The 16,757-nt window shown below is 41.7% G+C and overlaps 1 protein-coding gene across 2 annotated transcripts in view; it reads right to left on the bottom strand.

Moving 5' to 3' along the window:
• The window catches only part of Taf4b (TATA-box binding protein associated factor 4b), a 117,891-nt gene extending 102,826 nt beyond the window's left edge, over positions 1–15,065 (bottom strand). Inside the window, 3 exon segments of one of the 2 annotated variants that reach the window (NM_001426974.1) lie at positions 1,630–1,737; positions 3,615–3,760; positions 14,352–15,031. In NM_001426974.1, the coding sequence (NP_001413903.1) occupies positions 1,630–1,737; positions 3,615–3,760; positions 14,352–14,691 (594 nt within the window). In that variant the 5' untranslated portion in view covers positions 14,692–15,031. 2 annotated transcript variants of the gene reach the window in all.
• Positions 15,066–16,757: the final 1,692 nt, after the last annotated feature.

Raw genomic sequence — 16,757 nt, 5'->3', positions numbered from 1 at the left:
AATATTCTTATGAAGGACAGGATTCTATCCTCTAAAACGCAGTAAAATCACTAAGTCAACAACGTTCTATGTGGTACTCTGTCCCCAGAGTAGGACATATACATCAATTAAGGAACTTAGAAGAAGATGTGGGAATAAACACTTACTGTGTCCCAGTAACCTCTGGGGAGCCCTACGCTTTCCAATTCTGCTGACAAGGAAAGCAGTTCCCTTATGAGAGCAGTTACTACCTGCCACCTGGTACTTCAGGTGCCTATGTCCACAAACAAGCAAGAGAGGGAGTCTGAACCCTGAGAAGAGTGATTAATTCTCATCATCTGAAAGATGTAGTTTTTAATCACATAATAGAGGATTCTATGATTTGACTATTCCTTCTAAAACTCATGTTGAAATATAATTCTCATTATACTGGTATCAAGAAATAAGACCTTTAAGAAGTGATTAAGACCTGTATTTTTTGGTTGTAAATGGGTTATGGCTGCTATTACAGGAGTAGGGATTCATTCTTAGGAGAAGCACCCTAATCAGAGGATAAGTTCGGCTCCCATCACTCCCTCCTCTATTTTACCTGCCTTTCTCCAGGAACACCATGCTCTCTTGCTGTATGATAGCTCTGCCACAGGATAAGGCTCTCCCCATATACTGACATGATATCTTAGACTTTCTATCTCCTGATTCATGAGTCAAACAAAGTTCTATTCATTACAAATTACTCAATCTGTACTATTCTTGTAACAACAAGTGGAGAAAAACAGAAAACCCAAGATAGGGCAGAATCACACAATCTACAGATCTCTAAGAGGAAAGTCTACTCTAGTAGGCAACTCCCAAGAGCAGCACAAGCTGTAGGCAAGAGTGAGGGTGATACAAGGTGGACAAAGGAGTACTGACATGATTTAGTATCAGCCTCAGGAGTAAGGCTATATGGCCTATCCTTTTAACTTCTGTTTCTCCAGAAAAGAAGCCCACCAGCATCCCAGAATGCTTGTGTATAAAACATATAAGAAGTATATATACAAAATGTAGATTTCAATGAACCATTGTAAAGAGAGTCTTGGCTACTAGAATGCTACTGGATAACTTTCACTTATCAGCTCCATTAATTTGGTCTCTGCTGCAAAGAAACGCTGGACAAAAGTACAATTTTCCAAGAAGAGTCCAGTAAAGCCCAGAAGAGTATGTTGGCTAACAGCGGGACAATGCTGACAAGGTCATATTCTCCCATGTTCTATTAGGTTGGCTGAATGAAACTTTTTCAATCGTGAGTCTATCTTAAACTTACTCTCCTTCTCTTCACAAGTATTGAATCCTAACAAATAACCTATCCAAATTATATTTTAGCATCTCCTTCTGAACACTGCAATACATGGTTATTACATGTATTTATATTACTGTAATGCATCTATGCAATGACTTACTAATAGTGACAGACACCATGTTTTCTTATTTCTGCATTAACAGTTCACTGTCTGATAAACAGCATCATATATTATATGCCTTCAATGTCTCATAGATGCCAAAATATGTGGCAAAAAAATAATTAAATAATCATGAGAAAACAGCCAGTGTGGGCGGGGACACACACACACACACACACACACACACACACACACACACAGAGTCACTTACTTGTCCTGAGGAAGCACTGGAGGCAGTGGTTGCCACAGTAGTTCCTATCTGTGTCAAACTTTTAACAGGAGCCACCGTCACTTTCTTCATTAATTGTGAGCTAGAATTCTGGGGGAAAGGACAAAGATAACAGTTATTGGCACTAGTCATTTTGTCATTTTACTTATTTCTTGACAAAGGGTCTCACTGTGCAACTGTGCTAGTCTAGATCTCAATACATATGCCTGGCTGGCCTAGAACTCAGAGCTCTACCTGTCTCTGCCTCATGGCATATGCCACTTCACCCAGTCAATATTAGTCATTTTAAATCAACTAGTATTGTGAATAAAATGAAAAGACTTTCAGCAAACTTATTTGGTATATACTGTATTTTACAAACATTCTATACTATAAGCTTAACTGGTCAGTTGGCCAGCTGACATTTCTTAAAGAAGGCAACTGATTCATAAAATAACCTTTTCTTTTATAGTAATTCTCCAATTAACTTCTATAACATTCAGCACTGAAATCTTTAACTTGGGTCAGCAAAACTCAGAAGCTAAAAGCTCTTGCCATACAAGCCTGACATCCTGAATATGATCCCCAGATCCCATGGTGAAAAGGCAGAACTGAGTCCTAAAGGCTGTCCTCTGACCTTCCCATGAGCACTGTAGCATGTATGCACCCACACTCATATACACATATCATACACAATAATAAAATATAAAATCTTAAGCTTGATTTGTCATACAGAAAACACAGATTCTTACTTAATATTTAATTATAAACAAAAATCTGTCCACCTATAGCTAAACAAAACGAGGGAAAGAAAAATGTTCTACTGACAAAGAACACAACTAGTCCATCAACTTGTGTCAAAATCGAAAGGACAGGAAAGACGACACAAAGGGTAAAGGAGCTTTGTCACAAAGTATGATGACTTGAGTTCCATCCTGGAAAGAGAGAGGTGACTTCTGAAAGTTGTCCTCTGACTTTCCCAAGGGCAACCATGCCATGCACATTGCCCCTACACATATACACACAAGGCAAACAAATGTAATAATAAAGTTAAAGGAGAAAAGGGAGGAGGAAACAAGGAGAGGGGAGAGAGGGAGGAAGGCAGTCAACCTACAACATCGACTGTCTACCTCAATTGTTCTCTGCCTTCATTTTTGAGTCTCTATTTCTCACTGAACCTGGAGCTCTTGAATCTGGCTCCAGCAGCTGCCAGCAAACCCTTAGAATCCTCTTGGTTTCTGTGCTATGATTACAGGTGTGTGCTGTCTATGCTCCTGGCACACAGTGAGTGCTGGAGACCAAACTCAAATCCTCAAGCTTGGGTTCAACTACTTTACCAACCAAAATATCTCAACACCAGCATTTTCTAGTTAAATAAAAATGTTCATAAGAATATTTTTTAAACTCATTGACACAACTAAATTTCTGTTGCATAAAAAGGCCAACATCTATATAAATAAGTCATGTCAAACAAGGCAAAACTAATGAAATATTAAAGCAGATTCCTGAAATCTGTAATGTGTAAAAAGTGAAAAACAACAAAACAAGGCCAGCAGGCGGGCAGGTGCCAGGGAGGCAAAGACAGGGGTGTCCTGGGAGGCTGCTCATCAGCCAGTCTAGTCTTCCTGTGAACTCCAGCTCTGTAAGATAAACTGAAGAGCACTGAGAAAGATGCCAGTGGGGATCAGCCTCTGGCCTGCACCCCACATGGGACCACACACGAAGGCACGTAACCACACATATACACATTCTAAATGCCTGACTCACAATGGGTATTTCCTTTCAGCAGATGTACACTGTTCTTTGACAGGAATAAAATCACTGAGTATGAAGGTACAACTTTCATTATTTTAGCAATTACCAAGTATCAAATCCAAATCCGCACTTAATTTTAAAGTTGAGAAAATTATCTCAAATTTTTACTGGCAAACATATACATGTTTATATGAATATAGTGTCTGGATACTAAGAAGATTGAGGTAGATTACCGGCACTGTACAGATCTTGACTGTTTGAGTGTTTGCTGGTACTGCTGGTCTTGGAGTTATGGTACTTGTGGTCTTGGTTCCTGCTACAGCTTGCTGAGGAGAAACCAGCATCAACTGACCACTGTTACTTTTGATCAAAACTGTTCCTATAATTAAAAGAAAAACAACTGTGACTCTGAAGCTGTTAAATAAAACACAACACATACTTTTGTTTCCCAAAACTGGGAAATGCTTGGGATAAATGCCTAACATATAATGAACTCCAAGTTCACTAATTACTATAAGACGGTAAAATTCAAAGCTACTTAAGCTGAGCATGCAGCACAAACCTGTAATTCTAGGACTAAGAAGCTGAGCCTAAAGGAATACAGGCTCAAGGCCAGATGTAGTAAGAGTCTGTGTTTTTAAAAAATAAATAAATAGCTATACAAAAATATTTTTAAGTCTTAGCGTATGATAAGATACTCCTGGGGCTGGAGAGATGGCTCAGCGGTTAAGAGCACCCGACTACTCTTCCAGAGGTTCTGAGTTCAATTCCCAGCAACCACCTGGTGACTCACAACTATCTGTAAAGAGATCTGGTGCCCTCTTCTGATGTATCTGAAGCTACAGTGTACTTACTTATACATAATAAACGAATAAATCTTTAAAAAAAAAAAAAAGATACTCCTGAAGGTCAATACTTTTCCTTCATGATACTGATACTACAGTATTACATTACGATGAACAGGAGGCTGGAGATAGGGCTCAGCAGTACTTGATACTCTTGCAGAGGACTGGAGTTCTATTCCCAGAACCCTATGTGGAGTCCTACAGCTCTCTCTTGAACTCCAGTTCCAGAGAAACGATGCCCTCTTCAGGCCTCTGAGTACACTGCACACACGTGGTACACAGACATACACACAGGCAAAACAATCATGCACATAAAAAATATCCTTTTAAAATTGGCATAGGAATAGCACAGTGATCAATTAGAATAGAAAACTTCTAGACATGTCATACAGATTGAGCATCCCTCATCAAAATGACTACTTCAAAATGTTTAAATTTTTACATAGTCTTTTCCAGAACATCTTTAACCTGAAACTATGAAAGCATTCAATATGCTCCAAAATCCAAAACAGTACAAGCATAACACTGTTATAGTAAAGAAGGGAATCTACCCTAGGTAGAGACATACCATTGTCCCTTAACTCCATTGGGTAGATTGAGGATATTGTAAGGGCCATCCATAGGAAGGCAGGCTCACCCTAAGATAATACTCTTTTCCTTCCCAGAATTCCCATTCCCTGATGTGATCCCTCAGATGGCACACTAAGAATGGTCAGATCCCAAGGACCTAACTCCAGCTCTTTTATAAGGCATCACTATTGGGAGAAAACGGTGGGAAGGACAAAAGTACCACTCAGGTCCACTCAGTAGCCTGCTCCTATAGCAATGATATCACTTATGGGGACAAGACTGTGGTTGAAACTATGGTATACAAAAATAAATCCTCTTAATTGAAAAGAAGATGAAACACAAGGGAATAGAAAGCAAAAATATCAAAGCTAAGTTCAACTATATTAAAAGTATAGAACTGGGGCTGGAGAGATGGCTCAGTGGTTAAGAGCACCGTCTGCTCTTCCAGAGGTCCTGAGTTCAATTCCCAGCAACCACATGGTGGCTCACAACCATCTGTAAAGAGATCTGATGCCCTTGTCTGGTGTATCTGAAGACAGTTACAGTGGACTTATATATAATAAATGAATAAATCTTTTAGAAAAAAAAAAAGTATAGAACTGGATAGAACCCCATAATTTGTTATTTTTCTAAGACTTGTCTGAGATTTAAAAATACAGTAAGTTTGAGGGGTTGGGGATTTAGCTCAGTGGTAGAGCGCAAGGCCCTGGGTTCGGTCCCCAGCTCCGAAAAAAAGAAAAAAAAAAAAAAAAGAAAGAAAGAAAAAATACAGTAAGTTTGAAACTGGGTATGGTAAGTCAGCCCATAATGCCAGCATGTGGGAAGCCGAGAATTCAAGAGTATCCAGTGACTGTACAGTGAGTTTGAGGCAATCTCAGAAAAATATGAAGACCACTCTCAAAAAAAAAAAAAAAGTGGAAAAAAATAAACATATCACACAACACCAAAAGGGGGAAGCTAAAGTAGCCATAATATTAGCAAACAAACAGAATAAAAAAAAAAAAAAGGAAAGAAATTCTACCAATAGGAGTACAAAAAGGAGTCTGTTGTAATGAAAAAGATCAAAAAAAAAAAAAATGAGGAAGCTGCCATATTTAAAATACAAATGCACCAAACTGAGGCAGTGGAGTCTAGGGCAACCTCAAATGTTACGTGTTTTGGGCTGTACACACAGTTCTTCCTCGAGTGCACTGGGCAATCTTAGCCCCACCTGCCCACACTATGCACACACACCCAGTCCTAACAATGCACCAAGCAACCTGTTAGCAACTCACACAAATCTAGAAACAGATTTTATCACAGGTAACAAAACTACAGAGCCTAAAATACATACAGAGAAACTGTAAATAAATATAAACAAAGAAAAATAGTTCAACACTTGTAAAAAATCCATTTTCACTGAAAGTATAGAGTTAGATGAAGGAAAGAGAATGGATGGGGGCAGAGCATTTACTCTGAGGACAATGCCTAGCAACACCAAACACTCACAGGATACCAGTAAGGAAGACAACGACTTAAAAAGCATGTAAGTCAAGTAAACTTCGCACACATATTTTACCCCACAAATTAACTGTACAGAGAAAAATTGTAAACACAGACCGTTTAAACTGGGTGTAACGGTAACAGCTGTAATCCCAGCACTCAGGAAGTTGTACAGAAATGACTGCAAACTCTAGATCAGCCTGGCTTACTTAAGCAGATTTCAGGCCAATCAGTACTAAGTGGGGGCAGGAGGTGCTGGAGAGATGGCTCTGAGGTTAAGAATGCTTGCTGCTCATTAGCAGCATCAAGCACCACAACAGGAGACTCACAATCACCTGTAACTCTAGCTCCTGGCCATCTAAATTCTGAAAGTGATTGCATTCATGTACATATATTCATTGAGACAAACAAGACATATACACAATTTAAAATATAAATAAAATCTAAAAACAAATAAAACACTTACATTAGTACACATACCAAGCCCTGATAAATTTTAAAGTACTAAAATCATAAATGTGTTGAGCACAACTACAATAGGATGAAAGTAGAAATAACAAAAAAAGAGTTGATAAATTTAGGACTATACAGATATTTAAAAATACACTCAGAAACCAACCGGTCAATTTAAAAAACTTAAAGGAAATTGGAAAATATACATAGATAAGTAATAATGAAAATATGAGATAGCAAGATTTATGATGTAGAGTCAATGAAATGTTTACAAGAAAATTTATATCTAGAAAAGTCAATCTTAAAAAGATGTCAAAGGAGAGCCAGGCAGTGGTGGCACACACCTTTGTCACTCAGCACTCAAACTACAGAGAGAAACCCCAAGTCTGGAAAAACAATGAAAAAAAGATCTCAAACCATTAACATCCCATAACCTTGTAACACTGGAAGTAGAGCAAAATAAAAACTAAAACAATTACATGTAAAGAACTGTAAAGAGAAACACTCCTCTATTGTTGGTGGGATTGCAAGCTGGTACAACCACTCTGGAAATCAGTCTGGTGGTTCCTCAGAAAACTGAACACAGGACTACCTAAGGACCAAGCTTTATCATTCCTGGGCATATACCAACAAGATGCTCCAACATATAACAAGGACACATGATCCACTATGTTCATAGCAGTCTTATTTATAATAGCCAGAAGCTGGAAAGATCCCAGATGCCCTTCACCAGAGGAGTGGGTGGATACAGAAAATGGAGTACATCTACACAATGGAGTACTACTCAGCTACCAAAAACAATGACTTCATGAAATTCTTAAGCAAATGGGTAGAACTAGAAAGTATCACCCTGAGTGAGGTAACCCAATCACAAAAAAAAAAAAAAAAAAAAAAAAAAAAAAAATCACACATGGTATGCACTCACTGGCAAGTGGATATTAGCCCAAAAGCTAGGAATACTCAAGATACAATTCACAGAGCACATGAAGCCCATGAAGAAGGAAGTGTGGATGCTTCAGTCTCTCTTAGAAGGGGGAACAAAATACTCAAGGGAGGAAATACAAAGACAAAGTGTGGGGCAGAGACTGAAGGAAAGGCCATCCATACACTGCCCCACCTGGGGATCCATCCCATATACAGACAGCAAACACAGACAATATTGCAGATGCCAAGAAGTGCATGCTGACAGGAGCCTGATGTAGCTGTCTCCTGAGAGGCTCTGCCAGAGCCTGACAAATACAGAGGCGGATGCCCACAGCCAACCATTGGACTGAGCACGGGTTCCCCAATTGAGGAGTTAGAGAAAAGACTGAAGGGGTTTGCAATCCATAGGAAGAGCAACAATATCAACCAACCAGACCCCAGCAGAGCTCCCAGGGACTAAACCACCAACCAAAGAGTACACTTGGAGGGACCCGTGGAGCAGAGGATGGCCTTATTGGGTATCAATGTGAGGAGAGGCTCTTGGTCCTGTGAAGGCTCAATGCCCAGTGTAGGGGAGACAGGAGGGAGTGGTGGGTGGGTGGGGGAGTACCCTCATAGAAGCAAGGGGAGGGGGATGGAATAGGGGGTTTCCAGAGGGGAAACTGGGTAATGTAAATAAAGAAAATATCCAATAAAAAAGTAAAGATTAAAACAAAGATAAATATAATATGGAAGAAAAAATAATTGAGAAAAATTAATAAGTCCGAAACTTGGCTATTTGAAAGAGTATCAAAACTGATAAATTTGCAAAGTGCAGTGACACGGGGATTAATCTCAGGATTGCGAGGCAAGGGCAGGAAGATTTCTGTGAGTTCCAGGATGCACTGCAACATAGTAATACCCAGTCTCATAAACCAACCAACCAATCAACAACAACCATAACAAAGCTCTGACATACTAACAAGGCAAAAAGACTCAGGAACTCCTATGTGGAACGTCCAAGGACGTACTTCCAACTTGCCCTTAGCACCAGTTACACACTCAGTATAGCCTTTTCTTCTCTTTGTAACCTCTTAGCCAAGTACAATGGCTGCTCAACAGGCATTCTGTCTGTTTCTGAGCAAACTGTAGAGAAAGAATCCTCAACAACTATAAGTCAATACACCAGGTAAATTTATAAATGAAACAAGAAATATATAAAGTACTAATCTTTATCATGAAGAAACAGACAATTTGAATAGAAGTCTAAAAATGTAAATAACAAATCAAAAAAGCATTCATATGATAAGCCCAAGTTTAGATGGCTCTATTGGTCAAATCTACCAAGCCCTGGAATAAAATGCTAATACTTGACATCTTCGAGTAAATACCATTTAACTCATTTTGTCAGGTCAATATCAGCCATGCTAGAAACAGGCAAAGAGATCACAATAAAGTATAAACCCTTTAGAACATGCATTCAAAAATTCCTGATCAATTATCAGAAACGCAATCTAGTATCCAAGTGTGGATTCGTCAATTCCACTTAGAAGGGGGGACAAAATAATCCCTGGGAGGCAGAGGAAGAGAAGGACCTAGGTGCTAGAGGAGGAGGGGAAAAAGAGGGGCAGGATCAAGTAAGGGGAGGGGCAGAGGTGGAGAGAAGAGAAGCCTAGAGGGCCAGGAGAATGAATGAAAATACACAGCAGTGTGGGGTGGGGGTGGGGAGAAACATTAGAAAGTCCCAGACACAAGGGATGTGAGAGGCTCCAGGACAACATTAGCCGAAATGTCCAACAGTGGGGAGATGGAGCCTGCAGAGACCACCTCCAGGAGATAGACATGGCCCCCCTGCTAAGGGGTGGGGCCACCCACACATCTCAAAAATTCTGACCCAGAATTGTTCTTGTCTAAAGGAAATGCAGGGACAAAAATGGAGCAGACACTGAAGGAAAGCCTATCCAGAGACTGCCCCAACCCCAACACTATTGCTGATGCCAAGATGTGCTTGCAGACAGGAGCCTGGCATGGCTGATCTCTGAGAGGCTCTATCAGCACCTGACTGAGACAGATGGAGATACTCACAGCCAACCATTGCACTGAGCCTGGGGACCCCTATAGAAGAGTTAGGGGAAGGACTGAAGTAGCTGAAGGGGACTGCAAACCCACAGGAAGAACAACAATATCAATTAACCAGACCCCTCAGAGCTCCCAGGGACTAAACTACCAACCAAAAAGCATAAATGGGCTGGTCTATGGCCCCCACTACCATGTAGCAGAGGACTGCCTTGTCTGGCCTCAGTGGTGGAGATGCGCTTGATGGCTCAGAGAATGGGGATGCTAGAGGGTAAGATGGGAGTAAGACGATGGAGGAGCACCCTCTTAGAGGCAAGAGGGGAGGGGAATAGGGTGGGGGACTCATGGACCGGGGACCAGGAAGGGGGACAATTGAAATGTAAATAAAGAAAATACTTAAATTAAAAAAAAGAAAAAAGTGAACTAGTATCTGCACAAAATTGTTTTTTGCTTTTTTGCTCTGTGAATTGCTGTGTTTCCATGGCAGAGTCTGATGTGGATGGAAGCTCTTTGACTTTTCAAGATTCTCATAATTTGTAAATAGTTTCTGAAAGAATAGCAAATGTATAAAAATCTAGATCCAGAAAGATTGTAATTCAAATGCTATAATTCAAAATACCTGACTGGTGGCTTTCTAGACTCTTCTCAAACAACCTAGAGTTAGGAAAAATGAGATAGACAGCCATCACTCTTTCAAAAGCAGACTAGGAACACAAACCCCTTAATATGCAAAGAAACATGTTTCCCTTTAGCATCCATAAGAAACAAAATTAGCTAGTTACATTTTCATACTGAGTTCTGCAAAGATGTATATGCCTAAACTGTATTTTTCTCTAGGTACCATGGGCCAAAATCCTCTCATTTTTCACATAATAATTTTCCATATTGAGTTTAAAACCACTTAGATTGCCCTTTTCTCATTTCATAAATTTATTGTAAGTAAATTAAAATACTAGGTTTTTATCACCCACCATTGATCAAAACAGATTGATTTGTCAAAACACGTTTTTATTATTTCTCTCTTTAAATTTCACCTCCAAAATTAGTGACTCCAAGTGATTATATTTGGTGTTAGTTTTATGAATGCATAGGTTATTTTCCAAAAATAACAAAAATTTCCAAAGTAATCTATGGAAATTCAAGAAATCTACAGGATTTCCAAGAGAGAAATTGTGTCTGCTTTACTTAAAGTTGTATTCATAGTATTTCACACAGAATCCGGCATATATTGCAATTACCAGTACATAACAAAATATACTATGTTATCTATCCCCCCAAAAAATCATAACATATAATATAACCTAATGTAAAAACATCTACTTTAGTAAATAATAAAAGATAATAAGCAACCAACCTAAATGGACAGTAAGTGAATTATTAAATAATAAATTATGCTGCCATTAAAAATAAAACGTTGGCTCCTGAAACGTCTTAGTAAGTAAATGAGCTTCCCACCAAGCCTGAGAAACTAAGGCACCAGTTCTCAGTCACTGGGTCAAGCTCCTCCCACCAGGGTGACATCCTGAATTCATAACAGTAGCAAAATTCGTTATTAAGAAGCAATGAAATAACTTTATGGTGGGGGGCAGCACAACTGTATTTAAGGGTCACAGCGTTAGAAATGTTGAAAGCTACCGCCGTGTTAAGGGACAAAATTCAGTCTGGTGTGGCTAGTACTTTAACCATCAAGTCATCTACCTAGCCCCAGGGTTTGAGATAGAACCTTAACATTATTGTAGGCCAGGCTGGCCTCAACCTGGAGGCCATCCTTCTGGGTTCAGTCTCCTCATTGCAATTATAGGCCCAAGCATAGCCTTAAACTCCTGAGTGGTCCAGTAAAGGAGTTGTGCACCCTCAGACCTGGCTGGATAGAAGCACTGTTAAAAACAAGTTCTATTCAAAGGAAACTCGGAAAGGAGTTAAGTACTCAAAAGAATGTATCTTGGTAAATTAAGAACTGACACACATTCTGTATAACCTACAGTTAGTCAATGTCATTTCATTCTATTGGCTCTTTTTCAACAGACCAGCAGAAATTCCCCCAAGCAACTCTTCAGGTACCTCTCATGATCTTCTACCACAAGTCCTTTAAAAGTTTCTCCTCTCTATATAGAGCTTCTTCAGTAATATACTGTACACATTTATATTTAAGTAGATCTGGATTTAAATCCCCTTTGACTTATATGAGTTACTTGCCTGACATTGGGCAATTATCTATTCTTACAGACTTTTTTTCCTTATGTGCTACCTGTCCATTATGAGAACAGAATAAAAGAAATAATAATGTATTAAAAGTGACTAACTGGCAAGCCCTCAGTAAAATAACTTGCTACAACTTATCAGCAAGCTTTCCACCTTGACAATGTTTTCTATCTTAAATACTTTTTTTTTTTTGACTTTCTAAAAAAACTTTAATGATGCTAGGTGGCAGTGATGGATGCCTTTAATCTCAGCGCTCTGGAGGAAGAGGCAGGTGGATATCTTAAGAGTTAGGCCAGCCTGGTCTATTGAGTGAATTCCAGGACAACCAGGGCTACACAGAGAAACCCAAGGGGGACAGGCAAACATTTCAATAACTAGACAAGAATGTACATTGTAGCAAACCAGTAGGTAACTTCATTCCAATACATTCACCACAAATATATAGTATCCAAGGATACACTGTTTTTACCAGGAGAGTACCTTGTGTACCATACAACACTGAGAGAGTTTTCTGAAATGTGCATAACATAATCTGCTTAGGACGTCCACAACCAAATACAACATTAGCTCAGTCTTAATCAGGGTTACTATGATGGAACTCCATGACCAAAGCAATTAGGGAGGAAAGGCTTCATTTCCCTCACAGTTCCAAATAACAGTTCATCATAAAAACCAAAGAAGGCAAGAACTCAAGCAGGGCAGGAACCTGGAGACAGGAGCGGATGCAGAGGCCAAGGGTGCTCCTCACTGGCTTGCTCCTCGTGGTCTGCTCAGCCTGCCTTCTTATAGAGCCCAGGAGCACCAAACCAGGGATGGCATCACCCACAACAGGCTGGGCCCTCTCACATAATCATTAAGAAAATGCCATACAGGCTTGTCTAAAAGCCTGATCCTATGGAGGTATTTTCTCAATTGAGGCTTCCTCCTCTATGACTTTACTTTGTGTCAAGTTGACATAAAACTGGCACCCCTCCCCACAAAAAAAAAAAAAAAAAAAGACCCTCTGTCCTTTGGCCAGAGGATACTAAAGAAATCTTTTCAATTAATGTTTCCATTTTTTGTGTAGCCCTGGCTGTCCTATACTAGGACAGCCCTGGCTCTCTAAACCAGGCAGGCTTCACTCTCACAGAGATCTGCCTGCTTCTGCCTCCCAAGTGCTGTGATTAAAAAGAGTGTGCCACCACCATCAGGCTTAATCAAGGTTTTCATGGAAGAGTTTTGTAGCACTACCGACATGTTGCCACTTTCTGCTTAGAAAAATTAATGGAAGACAAATAAAAGATAATTTTTCAATTAAGGAACAAATAACACCAGTAAAATAACTTACAATGTGTAAATTATTGCAAAGCAAAACTTTTATGCAAATCATAAAACAGCCCAACAGGATAACAAGCCTCCAAAGACTAAAAAGCAAACACAGAGGCCTAGAGAGATGGCTCAGTGGTTAAGAGCACTGACTGCTCTTCCAAAGGACCTGAGTTCAACTCCCAGCACCCACATGGCAGCTCATAACTATCCATAACTACAGCTTCAGGGGATCTGACACCCTCACACCCATGCACATGAAATAAAATTAAATAATTAGACAAATTAAACAAAAGCCAGGAGTGGTAGTACGGGCCTTTAATTTCAGTACGCAGGTGGAACTCTGAGTTCGAGGAGAGCCTGGTCCACAAGGGCAGTTCTGAGTCCCACCCCCACCCCCAAAGGCGACCAGACTCATTAACACAATGCTCACATATCACTTCAAATACAACAGTTGCACAACTCAGATCTGTCAACTTGGCCACTTGTTCCCTACCAAAAGGGCTCGCTCTTTTAACTTAAAATTACATTTATTGCACATTTAAGATGGTATAGAACACAGTATTTGGCCAGGTGCAGTTGCACGTACAAGTAATTCTAGCTCTTTGAGGGAGACAACAAGAATTCAAGGTAATCCACCCCTATACACAGGACTTCAAAGTCTGCCTGGGCTACAGGAGAACGTGTCTCAAAGGAAAAACAAAACAAAACAACACGGAATTAATAGTTTCTGTTGTAAACTTATTTAAATTTGCTTAAATTAAAAACCTCTTTGTCTGAAGTTTCAAAAACTTTCTTTTAAAAGAGGCATCCCTTTACTGGTCCTTTCTCCACAGGAAAATTAACTCCAGAGAATCCCTGTCCCCATCTAAGTGCCAGCCAATGACTCCACCGTGGTCCTGAGAGTGCCTCTTCCAGGTCTGACTTTATCTTGGATGAAAGGACCGCTTCCGTAAATACAAAATGCAGTAATCAACCTAGAGGTTATGTGAATGGTGAGGCCAAATCACTGCCCGCAGACTCTCAGCAAAGTCAAGATTAGGAAGGGCTCTCTTGGCTCTAAGTTCCTCAGAGTTACGCGGGGTAGGGGGTAGCCATGTCCCCGAGTCACCTCAGGAGAGCAGGGGTACATACCTGGAGGAAGCTGCAAATTAGCCGGTAGTTGGATTGTCGTGGTGCTGGGAGTTTTCACGGTGACTATCTGAGGAGCGGGCAGCCTGGGGCCGCCGAGTTTAGGAAGGGCAGTGACAGGAACCACTTTGGTCACTAGAGTCCCCACTGGGGCTGGCAAGGACTGGGGCGCCACAGAATCCACGCAGACATTGACAGGGGCCTTAGTCACAGGGCACAGGGCCACCGGGGTGCTCTCCACCCGCACAGGCAGCGCAGCGACCGGGGCCATAGTCACGGTCCCCGAGGCGCTCGAGACTACAGGAGCAGCGGCGCCGGCCGGCCCCGTGAGGCCCGCTGGCATGCCCTCGGAGGCTCAGCGGCAGCGATGCTGCCCTTCCCGGAGCTGAGGCGAGGAGAGCCGGGGCGGGCGGCAGGAGACTCGGGTGCAGTCGGGACGCTGCAGCATCGCGGAGCACACGCGCGCTCCGGGCCCGGCTGGCGGCGACACCGCCGGGCACTCCCTCAGCGGCGCTCACACGTGCGCGCTCAGCCCGGGTCCCGCGGCAGAAGCGCCCGGACCGGCAGCTCCCTCAGGGCGTCACTTCAGTTCCCACCCGGGGAGCTCTAACTCTGCGCTTCCCCGCCACTAATTTCAAAATCCTACAGACCCGCACGATCCACAAGCGCTCCGCGCGGCCCCCGGCGCGGCTCCGCCAGCCATGTTTATATAGCCACGCGGAGCCCTTGCGCACGCGCCCTGGCGGCCCCCGCCGCCCGGGGCTTCCCTGAAGTCCGACCTTCTGATTGGTCAGCAAGAGGAATCGCGCTAGTGACGTCACGAGGGGCGGCTCCGGAGTAGCTCAGACTCCACCAGAATCTGAGGCGCAGGTTCCCGGAAAGTCATCACGTGCGAGCCGCGAGCAGTGAGCAGCACTAGCTGACCCGCGACAGGCCGCGCCTCCGCCGGCTTATCCCCGCCCAAGCGCCTCAGGGAGCCTCCACCCGCCTCTCCTAGGATGTTACACATTAAGGAAAAAGTGCGGAGAACCGATTCTGGACAAGGTGGAATTCGATAACTCAATCCCGATTCGAATTTGTCTGGTTTCTGGTTTTACTTTTTTTTTTCCGGCGTCACTGGAAAACCTCGCAAAAATGTTCATAACAGTAGACATCGGGAAAATCAGAATAGTGTATACTTTTATCGTTCTTAAAATATTATTTTAGACTTGAAATAGCTAAAACATAAACTGGAAATTTTATCTGGAAATTTTTTCCTCTTTACTGGTTTATGTCTGTCTACTTTTAGCTTACTTGTTTTTACTGAATTTTGTTTAGACAGGATCTCACTATTTAGCTCTAGCTGGCCTTGGACTCAGCGCTTTATCTCTGCCTGCGGGTGGTGGCTAGGCTTAAAGGCTTGCCACACCTGGATGTTTTCTTTTTACTCTGTAGTTTAGGTCTGACCTGAAAGTGTGGTAATCCTCCTTGGCTTCCTACGCGCTGATCACTTCGTAGCGTATTTAAATTGTTAACTTGTTTACTTGTCATCTTCCGGGAAACTAGGACAGGTCTCGGGATTCTTAAATCTTCAAATTTCAGATATTTTCGGGGCGGGGAGAGGGGACAAGGAGGGAGAATTCCGGAGACAGGGCTTCTCACTGACTTTCCCGGAATTTATCTTTCCTCTCCTCTCCTCTCCCCTTCTCCCCTCTCTTCCTGAGTTGCATTGCAGCAAGTTCCAGGCCAGTCAGGGCTGCATAGCAAGACCCTCTCTTAAACAAACAAAAATCATACATTAAATATTAATATTAATATTATCAGGGCCCAGTAGTAAGTACACCTACTGTTTTTTGTTTGTTTGTTTTTTTCTTTTTTCCGAGCTGGGGACCAAACCCAGGGCCTTGCGCTTGCTAGGCAAGCGCTCTACCACTGAGCTAAATCCCCAACCCCTACACCTACTGTTATTCCAGAGGGCCTGAATTCAATTCCCAACAAGCACATCAAGCAACTCACAACCATCGTAACTCCAGCTCCAGATCTGACAACTTGTCCAGGGTGGGCACCAGAACTCATGTGTACATGCTCACACAGAGACACATACATGTAATAAAAAATAATAAAATAGAAAAAATAAAATGATCATAAGAAACTTAACATCCACCAAATTAAAAAAAATTGTATAAATATTTTTTAAAGAGTTCTGAGAGAATCCCTTTGCCTCTCCTGTCATTCAAGGTAAGGTTACAATAAAAAGATGACCATCTAGAAAGCCACCCTTGGCAGACGCCAACTCTGTCTTTTTCTTGGACTTCCCAGACTTCCTATGACAGTTGGATAGGTTTTTGTCACCATTATTTATTGTGGGTGGAGGGTGCTGTGCATACCACAGTGTGTGTGCTTGTGTGCAGATCAGGGAGTGGGCTATGT

This window comes from Rattus norvegicus, chromosome 18, assembly GCF_021556685.1.
Source record: "Rattus norvegicus strain SHRSP/BbbUtx chromosome 18, alternate assembly SHRSP_T2T, whole genome shotgun sequence".
NCBI lineage: Eukaryota > Metazoa > Chordata > Mammalia > Rodentia > Muridae > Rattus > Rattus norvegicus.
The sequence above is the reverse complement of the archived record's forward strand: the minus strand, read 5'-3'. Positions and strand labels throughout refer to the sequence as shown.